Source organism: Cyanistes caeruleus, chromosome 18 (genome assembly GCF_971803275.1).
Source record: "Cyanistes caeruleus chromosome 18, bCyaCae1.hap1.1, whole genome shotgun sequence".
In the NCBI taxonomy this organism is placed as follows: domain Eukaryota; kingdom Metazoa; phylum Chordata; class Aves; order Passeriformes; family Paridae; genus Cyanistes; species Cyanistes caeruleus.
Window position 1 is genome coordinate 11,595,736 of NC_141718.1, and position 14,635 is coordinate 11,610,370.

A 14,635-nucleotide genomic window follows, 5' to 3' on the forward strand; every position below is an offset into this window, starting at 1 on the left:
TGCACCTCAGAAATCCCATCTTCACTATACAACCACAAGGGCCTGCAAGCCCTACCTCTCTCTAAAATCTGATTTATGATTCTATTGCAGCTTTTTAAACACTGAATCTGCCATGAGTTGTGCCACACATGGATTACAAACATAAAATATGTGCTCTGTATGAGGCAGATCAGCCAAGACAGAAGGCAGTGCTGAAGAGTCCCAGAGTTTGGGATGGCTGCACACACTTCTCCATGAATGAGCTACATGGACATAAAAGCCTGGCCTATCTTCAGGTTTGTCCAGATTTTTCCCACTTGGAAATACTTTGGTCAGTTCAGTGTCACTGAAATAACCAGAGCCCAGTGATTCTGAAATGCTGTAGCTGATAGTTATACTATTAATTAAGAAAAAAAGGAGCAACAAACCCCATCACATTTCTTTAAACCCTTAGTGTAGTCTGTCAGGAGGAATAAACCAGGTATGTGTAAACAGAAATCATTTTAGCTGTTATACCAAGCTCATTAAATTATCTCAAACATCTGAATACTTAAGAAAATGCCATTGTATTAATGACTCCCACTAGTTTCAGTCTGCTAAACAGGAGATCATAGTCTAAGTGCTAATTCACTTTGAATATACACATAGGGAGCAGCTGAAGAGAGAAAAGATTTAAATAGAAAATGACCTGGTAGGAGTTTTCAGTTCTGATTTTTACTGTGTCAGCAAACCAAATAGCCAGCAAAATTCATAATTCATTCTGAGTAACTGTTAGGAAGTGCTTCAAGTGAAAAGCTTGTGGCAGCTTTTTTACTGATTTTCCTTCCTCTAACCTATAGAAAAATAAAACAACTTCATAAAAGCTGAATTTGTGAAACTTTATTGATATGAGGTGAGTAAGCAAACTGGAAGAGATGAAGTGGAGGCAACTGAAATGAAAAAGGCCATAAAGCTCCTGGGAAAAAGCCATTTGTCACTCACGCTCTTACAGAAATTCCCTTGTCGGATCAGAGTAACCCACCTGAGCATTCAGAGGATCACACTGAAATACTGACCACTGTGAGCTTCATTACTTTCACTCACCCACTCAGTCACACTTTGTTTTAATTCCTTTCAGGAGGCTGAGAAAGTCACCTTGTCTAAGTAGTCAACCCCTGCTGCTTCCCACAGCAGCTACCACGCAAACTCCAAAAGTGCTCGTATTATGCCAGGAAATCCTACCTCCTCCACAGGAGCCAAAGAGTCTGGAACAATAACACACTATACAATATTCAACATTTTTACTCCTCTAAATTTAGGAATTTTGCCAAAAGATGGAGTACTATTACTCAGAGAACTCCCACTCCAATGTCCACATTTCAGCTCGGCGCAGTGACATCGCAGTCAGCCAGCAAACCTGTCGGCCTACACAGCAACAAACATGCTCTTACCTATCATCATCTGCCCTCTTATCTGCTCCATCTTAACCTTTTCAACTTGGCCAATTATATCTTGCTGTAGCCATTAAGTTAAAAATATTTATCTATAAATGCTACCTGCCTGCACAGGTACACACAGACTTGCATCAGGATGCTCTCATCCCACGTTCTTCTGTTTTCATTTTTGCATTAAGGCAGTGTATATCCATGAAACATATCCTTTTCCAGAGAATTGAAATTCCTGGAATATTTCTCATGAAATATACTTCTTTAATAAAATAATTTCACTATTAACTCTCTTCTTTCTACAAGGATGAAAGTTATAATAAATTACCATAATTCCATGTAAATTAAAATCATCACTGATGCAGAAGGAAATTCTCACAGGGTTCCAGAAAGAGAGGATGAGCAGTTTGTCTGATGGAAGTGGTTTTGTGTTCCCTTACTGCTGTTTGGGGTCTTTCACCTTCAGAGATTGGTGTTTTCACACAGACAAGATACAGGAATGAAAAAGATCTGCCATACCTGGAATATGGGACAGACAAGTGCTGTACTGAGCAAGGTTGACATCTCCCCAAAAGCAGTCATGGAAATACCTACAAAATTGAATGTATAGAAGAGGAAACTGCCTTGGTTAACATCACAGAATCCTCTGAACATACAACTGGTGGAAACAGCTCATCAAAAAGCACCCTTCATCTTGGCTTTATCTTTCACCTAAAGAAGGAAGCATTGAAGGAAACTCCCCTGAGTATGTCTCGATTCTGCCTCTACATCCATTACAGAAATGATTTCAGAACAAAAGAAGGGGGCATTTAAAGACAAAAGGTACAACTTCACTACTTCAGATACATGCACATTATTGGCCTGCTCAACACTCTTGTGTGAACTCCACACATGGATATTAATAGGAATTCTGTGTCAAAGCTTTAAGAGAGAGACTGTAGGAATTTGCAGGAGAAAGGAAAGCTAATGACAGCTAATTAAAGATTCAATTCAATGTCTTAGATTTGCTTCGAAGATTCCAGATGTAGTCTTTTCTGGGTTTGTTTGCTTTGTTTTTTTTATGCAGCAGTCTACACTGATGTAACTGCTCTTGCCATGTATTTCCATGATAAAACTAGGAGAAATAACTCATAGCAAGAACCTGCAAAAACCAGTCTGATAAATATAATACACATATAATATAAAAAATGTATTTTAAAGACCTTTCATGGATAACTTTTAAAACTCTCCTGCTGTATTTAAAAATCTTAAATTAGTTTAGAAATCCTATTTAATTTTTTTTTAAAGAGGAAAGAAGCCAATCCAAGTGTAAAAGTAATTAGGTAATTAGTACCATTAGGTGCCTAAAGGTAGCTCTCCCACCCGTATCTGATACACAGCTAGCAGATGGAAAAATCAAATTATGGATTTATTCATTACACATTTGTAAAAGGACACTCATCACACAATATTCCAGCAAGCCTCCACCTTTCAAATAGTGTTTAGAGTGGGTGGAATGGCTGCTGTTAGACTTTTAAGATCCAGGTTTAAAACAAAGTGCTTTATGTCCTGTAACACACTACAGTCTCCATGACAATCTCCCTTCCACAAAGCAATATTTCATTTATTTTGGGGTTATTTGCACCCTTGCTTACCTTCACCTAGAAATTCATCTACTCAACAAAGAAGAAACTTTTCCTAGGGAAACAGAATGGAAAAAAATAGCTGTTTAATATCCACTGGCACAAACGACAGTTCCAAACCCCATGCTTGTATCTCCAGGGATTTAGATTTATTGGCATCTTTACTAGCTGGGTCTTGGAAGCCTGCAAAGTTGGCCAGGAAGAACAGCGTGTATATATTGAGACAGAAAACTCTGTGAACAACGGACATTTTTCACTGATGAGTTCTGTTTTTCCAAGAGGATGGAGTGAAGAACTGTAAATAACATGTTGGGCAGAGGTTGAAAAAGTTATCTAGCTTTTTATAGGCAACTTTAAGGCTTCATTGCTTGCTGGGTTTCTGGTCTCAAGCCAATCACTATGAAAGTTTCACTTGCACAGTTAACTCCTCGCTTACCTTTGGTCCCAGAGCTGCCTGAGGTTGCCCAAGAGAGTGAGCACACATGAGAGCAAGTGAGAGAGAATGAGAGAACAAACTCCCCTGGACATACTAAAAACATTCTTTCAACTTAAATGTTAGAGGATCACTGGACTGGATGGATGAGTAGAATTACACTAACTTTACAAATGGAAAAACAAGGGGCAAAGATGGAAAATGGCTTGTTACTGACAAAATAACAACTAATAAAGGTAAAGTCAGAAAAGAAATAATTTAATTTTAACTCTGACTGTAGGGACAACTTGTATCACACTTTCCTGCTACCCCTTTCCCCAGTGGAGGCCATTCACCATGCTAGACAAGAAAAACAATGGACATTAAGATAAGCACTTGACTAAAACATGGATTTTTAAAAAGCTACCTTTTTCCACATAGAAACAGTCAGCCTATTTCAAACAGAAAACCCTCAGTAAATTCCATAGGGTCAGACTCACTAATCTTTCATACATTCAGTTTCATAAAATTGACTTTCAGTCACGGTTTGAGAAAAGGGCCGGGCTATCACCTTATTATGCATTTTAATTAATCAGCTTGTCCAAAATTTAAGTGTTCATTAAAAACCAAAAAAAAAAACCCACCCCCAATTTGTGTATTCAATGCAAAAACAATCCTGCAAATAAAAATCATATTTAACCAATGCAAATATGCTTTCCTGAATCTGCAGACAGGTATGACAATGATTATTTTCAGCAGGACTTCCTCTATCCTGTGGCTCAAGGAACATTCAATGATGAGCGCTGGAAGGATCACACCTGTAACATTATTTTGCTCTGCAGAAGATGCATGAAGGGGAATGGAGAAAATTAGCAAAGACCAAAAAGGAAGAAAAACAAGAAAAAAGAGAATGGGAAATCAAGGATTTGTTTTCATTTTTCAGTCTTCCAAACTTTAGCTTGTATTGTAGCCATAAAATATCTGCCATTTCTACAGCTGACTGTATTTACAAATTAAGGCATATGATCACAGAATCATTTGGCTCAGAAGGGACTCCTGGAGGGTTTTTCATTTATTCCCAGCAGTTTTCCACACAAATATGTCTTCGCCACACCAGAAATGGTTTCCTCACACAGATGAAGAACAATAGCTCTATAATGTCATTATTTGGGAACGTAGGAAAAGCTCTGAAACCCTGTTAAAATTCCTGGGGCAGGCAGGCAGTGTGGCAGCTCCAGCCCAGGCGAGGCAGAGCTCTGTGTGCCCCAGTGCCTGAGCACAGCCCTGCTCTGCTCCCAGCTCCCAAACTGGCACAGCATTTCACCCAGCACAAGGAGAAAATATGTAGCAGAAAGATGTCTTTTACTTAACATCTGAACGCTTCCCAGTCGGTGGAGAGCTGGCAGGAGGAGCTGCAATACTGAACAGCCCTTTCACAAAGCAGAGCACTGCCTCGTGCTGGGCCTGCTCCTGCCCAGGGAAAACACTGACATTTCATGGCTCTAATATGGTCATCTCCTGAAGAGATTAAAGACAATTCTATCTTCTAAAGTAGGTAAGAATTTAACCACCTCCTAACCAGATGTCCCTATCTACCTACACTAAGCACAGAAAAGAATAATAAGCAGTAGGGAAAAAAATTATACTATGACATGTTGTTATTATGGTATCATTACTATTTTGTTTAGTGCAACCACGGAGTGTCAGTGGTGGAGGTCACTTGTTTCTGTGTATTAAATGGTACTAAGTCTAATAACTTGCTTCAAGCATTATCTAGCTGCTGGAATCAAAGTGTTGTTTTTTGGTTTTTTTTTTTAATGATTCCTTTATGGTTTCTGTTCCCTTGTGGTCACATAAAAATGTCATCCAAAGCACTGAGAAGAAAGAACAGCAAAATGGAATAACTAAACCCTTGTGATTTCTGGGATGTCCCTTGTGAATTTTTCTTTTTTTCTAATTTGAGTTGGCAACTCCTCACACTCATTTCCACATAAAGCGTTAGAAAGCACTAAAAAAACCAACATTTTTTTCAGAACCAATCATGATCAAACTAAAACCTAATCATTCATTTTCTTAGAGCCTCCATACACAATAAAACTCCACCTCTCACCACATGCTGAGGGCACCATCTCAACTCAATGGATGCACAGTAAATTTCTTCAAGTTTTTTCCATTCCCCCCAGTCTGATTTAAATGGCACTAGTTTGGTTGCAAGGCTCATGTTCCACACAGCAGATGTCTAGGAGCTGGAAGCACATTTGCCAACCAAAAAGAGACACATCAACTATGAGCAGGAGGAGAGTAGCTCAGATCTGTCACCAGCCAAGGACAGGAAGGAAAGCAGAGTGGTAAGATTTCTACAAAAGCGGTTTTAGTCTGCTGTTGCCTCCAGTTTCAAGTTTTCGAGTACATGGCAGGAAATACTGAACCTTGGGTTTCAGTCAGGTTGTCTCAAGCAACCTTGAAGAGCTGGCCCTTGGCACTGAGTGCAGTTTGGGGGTTCTTCAAACCAACAGCAGCAAACTCAGACTGGGCAGAACACACGTCTAAAATAGGTTCAGAGCACTGCTAATGGATTTCCCTCTTCCCTTGGATGATATATACCAGCTGTCTCTAACACATTCAATTCTGTAACAAATCTTTCATTTTAATCAGAGGCATGAAAATCATTAATGCTGAGGTTAAACTTCAGGAAATGGGAGAGAAACAAACAATGGCTGGACTGGATCAAAAGAAAATCCCATTTATTCATTCAGTGCTGTATTTTTGACAGTGACCAGTAATGTGCATCTATGGGAATGTATAAAAACAATTGAGGCACAAAATTAAATTTCCTTGATAGAACTGCCCAACTCCCAGGAAAGCTGAGGCATGTTGCCTGCTTGTCCCTTATATTGGGGACTTCATAGGAGCCTTCTTCTCTACATCTCAAATTTACCTGTACAGCTCTGGTCACAGAGAATCCCAAAACAGCACCCTGCTCTCCTTTCAGACCCAACTTTCCTCTAAAGACAGGCAGATGTAACTCTAGGTCTGGAACACAGCCAAGGGAAGAGCCTGCTACATGGAGAAAAGCTCCCACTGGGTAATGGTATTACACTCCAGGCTGTGTAACAAGAGCTACCTTTAGGAACTTGCAGCACCAACTTTAGACTTCAACTACTCAGTGTCCAGACCTGCCCTTCTGCTCAGCAGAGGCTCCTGCCAGTGCCCAGTCACACCTGGCATGAACAAAGACAAAACAAAGGGAACTCACTGCTGTCTCCAGCAGCTGAGATAAAATTGTATTATGGGGGTGGATGCCCCCACGTTAATTTGACCCTGTTTGCCCAGACCACAGAATGAAGGGCTTTACACATACAGAAGAGAATAAACACACTGCATTGCTTTTGGAATTAAAAATATAACAATTATCCATAACAGTTTGCAGCAAGACTTCATGCACAGCACTATGGTGTGCATGCACATCTTTTGTCTGTGGGAACAGTTACCAAAGATGGACATGAAGATCTTTATTGCAACAGATTATTATTACCACAGAAGATGTGCCAGGAGAACACAAAAAGTATATATTAAACCATATGGAGAACTTGCTGGTATGTGGAACTCAACCACCAAAGTTTCTCTTCCACAATCCCCAGTCACCCACAGCCTGATCAATGCCCATCATCTGTGCAGAAAGTTTAACTCTGTTTTATTAATAGTACCATGAAATTTGGATATATAAGAAAGTGCTTTTCTATATAAAGCCATATATTGGGATTTTTTTTCTCCTGCTGAAATAATTTCTAATTTAGTTACTATAGAAACCATCCTGCAGCCATCCTAAAAAAAAAAAATAAAAAAAATCTCTGTATATATTTACACTCACAATGAGAAAAAGAAGAGGAGAAAAGCTGGAATGTACCTACACATGCAAGAGAGAAATGGCCAAACAAAACAGATTTGACAGTAATTTATAGGAACACAGCTAAAACCCCTTAAAATCTAACAGCAATATTCATTCATATGATTGCCATCACTAACAAAGCCATGAACATGCAAAAACCTCTGCCTACAGAAAATCAGGACCTTTCTTTACTGCTCAGGAAACAAACAGGTACAATAATGCAGCAACACTGTTTTTCCTTAGAACTGAAAAAGGGAAGTTCTGAGCATCCTGACATTATTCTAATATGTCAAATGAGAAGAAGTCAGGGCTAACTGAACATGCCTTTTTTTGCTCATTAAAGTTGCAGATGAGTGACAGCTAACAAATTATACAACAGCCCATGACACGCAGATCCAGACCAGCAGTTCTGCAGTAAAATTTACCAAGAGACAGCTTTACCCAGGTTTATTTCTTTTCATACAGTGCTGTCATAAACATTTCATAAATAATTCTACTAGGAGTATGCATGATTTATAAAATGTCTGGGAGGAGCTGCTAGCTTTCTCTTTTGCACTCTGTTGTTTGTACTTGTAAAATTGAGTCAGCTGTAATTTCAACAACCCTAAATCTTCTCTACAAGAGATAAAAAACACCAGTGCTACTTGCTGCAGAAGAAAAAGGTACTCCAGGAGTAAAATATCTACAGAAAACCACTGAGACACTCATTTAACTCTTTTGTATCATGAAGGCTGAAGAGTTCTCAAAACAGAAAACCCAAAGTGTTTATTTGCTTTATGGAAACAAATAAACCCTTGGGTAAAAGGTTTCTGTTGGAAATAACCCTAGGGGACATTAATAGGCTCAGAAAATCTTCAGACTGGCCATATAATTTCTAAGATTAGATGAGACTACTTTTGTAGAGTGCTAGAATTTGTGTTTTATCACCCGAGTCTGAATGTGAAGACAGGAGCTGGGACAGTGGGCTGCAGCACCATCTGCACAGGGGATGACACACCAGAGCTCTGACCCAGATGGTGCAGCTCAGTCTCTTCCCCACTGCCTGCCTGGGAGCTCTGCATGAGAACAGAATAGTTGTGCTTTAACCCAGGCAAGGTCAATGCAGAGCTGGGAGTTTGTTTTCCAAGTTGTTCACAGATTTAGGTTTGTCCAATTCTGGAATGTCAGCTGACACCACCAGCTTTTTGTCATGGGCACTTGTAGCCCTTTCCCGCTTAGATCTGGATTTTCTCACTGTGCTATGTCTGTGTCATCTGTTCTGGATTAATGCCACATGCTTCACACAATGTTACTTGAAGAGGATTTTGAAAATATAGCTGGGTAGAAAATGAGACCACCAAAATATTTTATCATGCTAAACTCGTGCCTGTTACCAGGAAGACTAACCTACATGCATGCAGGATAAGTCAAGATGTCCCCACAGCTGAGACACTGAACTTCATCCCCAAACAAAAATTTCTGAAGCCTGGAGACAGTGGTCTACATGGAGGACTCCAGACTAACACTGCCTTTGTATGTTGACAGACCCAAGTTCAAACTGAGAATATAATTTACAAATACCTTCTGTCTTTTCTACCAGTATTACCAATATCTTGCACTGGGCCAGCAAATACCTTTAATTGAAGGCTGTTTTTTTCTTTCAAAGTGTATCTAACTTCTGATTACAGAAATCAAATATGGGAATTAAGTTTTTGTTGATGTACAAAATAACATTATTATACTGCTGTCTAGTACCTATATTAGCACATTTCTTCCTTCAGAGTATAAAAATATCAGTATGCAGAGTAAGAAATAATTACTTTCTGAAATAATGCTAGAAAATTCCACCTAGGAATATAGTGGAATCTCTTTAAATTAAATTAGCTAGCATTAGCATTCAAAAACTAGACACGATTTAGGTCAACCACTGATCTCTCTTAATGTGGTAATTCACATTTTCAAGTAGAAACACTCCCTTATACATACCTCTCAGTTCCCTACTGCTCATCTTCCTCATACATTAAAACAGAATACTTTTGACACTTAACCCTGCAGTGATGAACAAGTCAGCCTTGATCATGCAAAGTTCACACTTGGCTTGAAGCACGTTGAATAATTCCTTTAATTTCCACAAGAATACTTGCACTATGTGAATCTGAGTCCAAGCATTCAGCAGTGTGAGGGGCTAATCACAGCAGGACTTTTGTAGGGAAAACTGGCAGACAGTGCAGGGAAATGAGCAGAAAGCCATGCAGCCATCAGGTGAGCACTGTTTAGTGTGCCCATCAGGCTGTGCCCTGCTTTCAGCTGGGACAGAGTTAATTCTATTCCCAGTAGCTGGTACAGCGCTGTGTTTTGGATTCAGTGTGAGAATAATGTTGATAACACACTGATGTTGTAGTTGTTGCTAAGCAGTGCTTACTCTAAATCAGTTTCCCAGGCTCTGCCAGTGAGGAGGAAGCTGGGAGGGAGCAGGGCCAGGAGAGCTGACTGGGACTGGCCGGATTGTGGAACAGAGAGAGGTGTGCATATAAACCAGTACAGAAACTGGGGGGAGCTGGTTGGGAGCTGCTGGGGAACTGCTACACCAGTCAGCAGCTACTGAGCAGCTGGACTGTGCATCACTGGGTTTTCCTGGGTTTTATTCCTCTCTATTTCTTATCTCACTTTTCATTACTGTTATTATACTATTTTTTATTTCAATTTTTTTTTTAACTGATCTTAGTCCATGGGCTTTACCTTTTTTTCTGATTCTCCTCCCCATCCCATGGAGGGTATGGGAGTGATCAGATGGGTGCATGGTATCTAGTTGCTGGCTGACAGTACTTGTTAATCAAAACTTCTCTCCAGAAAGATGTAATGATATAGAAACCCTTTTTGCAGACTGATCCATGAATCAATTTTGAACCATTGTCAGTATTCCTTAATTGTTCAACCCATCTGAGGGATTATAATCAGAGAAGAGCATTTACCTTGTACTTAAAAGAGGTTTGCAGAGGTGCTAATTAACACAACATGCAGCAAAAATGAAGGCAGACGTTAACAGATAGAAAGCTGAAATAAATTTCACAATTCCAATATTAAAAGTACTGGAAGGAAAGTACAGAAGTACTGGATGGGAAAGCAGAGACACAAAATTTTGTCACTTCCATCACAGGCCATAGCAGATCTGGACTGTGCTCAGCCCAGAATGACAAGCACAGTATCTCCAGGCTCTCACCACACACTGTAAAGCAGAACTGCTAAAGAACCCTATCACAGAACAAAAGGCAAAAACAGGGACATACCACAGAAAAGCCAAAGATACCAAAGACAGCAGCAGTGTGTAAGTGGCAATCACAGCAGGGAATCTGACAGATAAATGCCCATGTGAGTCTCAGAAGCTTTCTGTGTCCCACATCAGTGAGAGGCACAGACACAGGGACAGTCTCTGTGACAGTGCTGCTGCCTTGCTGTGAGATTTGGAGCCTCTTTCTGCTGAGCCATGCTACAGAGAGCAGAGCACAAGAAAGCTCCTTCCAACTCAGGAGATCTCTTAGAGCAAATAGCACTATTTTTCCATCATGAGAAATGCAGGTTGAGTTGAGAAACAATAAACAAGAGGATAATTAAGATGAACCAAATTAGAATTTTTAAAGAGGGCTCAGCCATCAAGCATAGGATAAATGATGCATAACTGAAAAAAATGTTGGTGCTTCTCTCCCTGTGTTTTCAAGCTCACCAGAAATAGTCCTTCTAGTGTGGCTCCCTTCAAGAGAGAACCATTCACCCAGTAAATATCTCTGCAATTCCCCTTCCCTTTAGCTGCTCATGGCTCGTTTAACGTGCCTGTGTGGCATTTCACCTCCCCATCCCTTTGCACAGCCTTTGGAATGAGAAGCAGGTGTTGCAGGGCTGGCTGAGAAGGCGTGCTGTGTTTATCAGCTGTGTAAACTTACGTTGAAGAAATTGGTCTTGTTCCTCTCGCAGAAGAGGCCCTGTGCAGGCATGTGCTTCAGCTGCTGCCAGGGCACCCCGCTGCCCAGCAGCACGTCCCGTGCCCACTGCAGGTTCTGTGGACAACAACAGCCAGGTGAGTTGTAGGCAGAGGATGAAAAAAATACAAAACAAAGCACACTTTTAGTTATTAACCTGCAGTGTCTTTTCTTGTTCTCCACAAAGTTGCTGTTGCAACAGTGTTTGTTCTCCCCACACGCTGTCTGGAAGCACTCCCAGCTCTTCCCTCTGGCCACCCACCTGCAGGGAATACCTGCCAGAGCTGAGGCCTCAGCCCTCAGCCTTCTTTTAATGGGGTGCTGAATTTACACATTTTAGCCCTACCCAGCCATTGCCCTCCATTTAAGTTCACTTAACCTCCCTGGAAATTCCATGTCTGTCATCAAACTTGGTTCATAGCGCTCCGTGAATTAACAAGAAAGTATCAGCAGGGGACTAAACGATAGATGACAACCAAAAATTGATAAAAGCACTATCCCTCTAAGAGTTCAATGAACCTCTCTTGTGTAGCTGAGAACTAGGGACAGCTGTTGGCTCCAGGCAGAATGTTACCAACAGATGGGACAATTATTAATTGGGAGATTTCACTGATGGAAGCTTTGCTTTATTTCATTTTTTATTTCAGGGTTCAAAAGTGGCATTTGAGTCGCATTTGACCAGCTTTTGTACAGAAAACTTCACAACAGAGGACGTGAAAGAAAGAGGGAGATGTTTGGTTCATAAAGACAAATGAGAATGTTGCACTCTGGCTTTTGTTCTGTGAACTGGAAATACACTTCTGTGAGTCATAAATGTGATTAAGTCATGTCCATCCAAGAGGCATATTCCAGTTGTAATATCCTTTTTTTGTGTGTGTGTGTGTATGTGTTGGGGTGGGAGGTTATTAGCAAAGTTCTTATTCCTGTGCTCCAGATTATTTTTGTTTATGAGACCCTGGTGAAACAATAAAAGCTCTGCTCAATCATCACTGCCTTTGTGCTAATGACAATAATAATGCAGAAATCTTCAGTGTCTTACCAGAACTGGAGCATCCCCTCCAGCAAAATGCTGATTATGGATTCATGTGCAAGAGAGCTGAATGCTGGCAATAATAACCAGATATTTATGGGTGTCAAAATTCCCTCATTCTGAGAGCTGATAGAGGTACTTACAGAGGACCTTCATGATTATAGTGCAGCATAATCAAGGGGATTTGGACTGCTTTGTTTTGGTATGGAACAAATACATATTCACTCATAAACATCACAAGGTACTTTCTGGCTGGTCATGGGAATCAGTAAATTTAATTATTATCACTGAGTGTCAAATTTAATTAAGACTGAAGAAAGCAGAGGGTGTAAACTCAGCTGCATACTAACTTTTTTCTACATAACTTCTTTTGTAATATGTATTTCTGTAATCCTGTTAACCTAATCCTGAAAAATACTTGGAAATACATACAGAAGAAAATACAACACAAGAGAACCTACAAAAATCTGGTCTTCCATGAAAGTTATCTTGTTTTGAACAAAATCAGAATCCAACAAAAATAAGCCTATTGGAACATCCAAGATCCAGGCACATAAAATGCTTTATTTTGTGCTAAGCACAGTCATCAGAAATGTAAGTTAATTCCAAGTGTGAAAATGAAGTAAAAGTTGCCTGAAGTGTGGTAATCTGAATTGTACAGTTAAAATTATCACATAAAAATTCAAGGAAAACAAAACCCCTAAGAAAGTTTCAATCCCACCACAAAGCTTAAATCGAAAAATCCCAGTCTAAAGAAACGTTAGCTGGGGGTGTATTCCCGAATGGAAGTTTTACAAGGAAAAGGTGAAGAGATCATTAATTGTATCATTAATTGTAGCGTCATGCTCTGGTGCTGGGATGTGCTGTGCACATTACACTGACCATCCACAGGCATGAGTTTGGTACACATAATTCACAGGCTTTTATTGAACAAGATGATGGCAGAAACCCAGCTAGGAGGAGAAAAGATCATTCAGACAAATGGGGCAATTACACGGTAACTTCACACAATCAAAGCTAATAGGAATAAAAGACATAGTTACAGATTTTCCACTACCCTTCTCCTTAAATCAGCATGATCACTTATTCCCAGTAAATATGCCTGAGCAGGTCTCAACTCATTAGATTTCACAGAGTCTGCTCTGCTTGATTTTCAGCTGATGAAGTTATTAGGAGTGGGTGAAGGGATCCAGGACACAGCAGAAAGGATTTATTCCTCTTGGCACACTGCTTGCCAGTCTGAAATGCTGGATTTGGCTGTCTGACTCAGGGCCATTATGAAATACTCTTTCCAGTTCAGTTGTTGCCTCCCACATCTTTATCACCCCAAGATTCAAAGACAAGATGACTGACAGGGTACAGCAACTTGCAAAAAAAGCTGAAGTAGAAAAAGAAAATCTCTCTGGGTCAACCAAGTGGAACTCTGAGTCACCTGGGATGGATACCCCTGAACTCAATGGTGTCAGAAGCACCTTTACCTAAACTGGAAACTCCACAAAGTGTTTCTGAGAGGTGAACAGAACACTCCAGTATAATTTAATCCTTCCCTCTGACTTCATTTACAGTCCATTAGAAGACTTTGTCTCAAAAACCTCCTCCTACTCCTGCATCAAATAAAAGCAAAATAAAAAGACTACTGATTTAAAGGGTGGCCTTTTAGATGAACTGTTATTATCAAACTGTTTCTACTTGAAGTGGTTACATCTATTAGATACAGACTCAATCTAGGAGCATAAGTATATATTAAGCCTACATAAATATAATCTTGGAATTTTTACATGCATGTATAATGCCTGGTTTGATGAACTTGTCACGTCACTGACCTCATGTCACACCCAACATTCATTTCCCCATTAAGTGCTCTGCTAATAACAGACATTATAGGACATACAAACTTAACTCACAGAGTCTTTGTGAGCAGTTTCTTCCAGGATTTACAGAGCACTTTTTATTTTGAGATTACAAAAAGCATGTAAGTAAATATTTTTATTTCCTGACCACCTGCTGGTTTATCAGACCAGTTCCACACGGTCCTTAAGGACCAGAAGGCAAATACTTTCCACAAAGTTACACTGACAGTGTCTTGCCAAGTCCTAACTTCTCCTTCCAAACTGTGCCAACATTCATTGTGGAGCTAAAAATCACAAAGGATGAAGACTTGACTTTAAGACAACGTTAATGGGAAACTAAAACTACTGCCTGAACTGGCAATGAAGTATCTTCTGAAAATTCATCCATACTTCCCTGCACTTACTCCAACTAAAAACAGCTATGTATAAATTTGTTCTCATAACAGACTAAAACAAAGAAAAATAGACTCCAAATA

General features: G+C 39.9%; 1 protein-coding gene across 9 annotated transcripts in view; it reads right to left on the bottom strand.

Annotated features, from left to right (window-relative positions):
* Positions 1-14,635, bottom strand: part of CABIN1 (calcineurin binding protein 1) — a 105,330-nt gene that overhangs the window by 47,711 nt on the left and 42,984 nt on the right. For all 9 annotated transcript variants that reach the window (XM_086855722.1, XM_086855724.1, XM_086855720.1 and 6 more), the window contains one exon: positions 11,244-11,357. In XM_086855722.1, the coding sequence (XP_086711848.1) occupies positions 11,244-11,357 (114 nt within the window). The remainder of the gene's footprint in view (positions 1-11,243; positions 11,358-14,635) is intronic.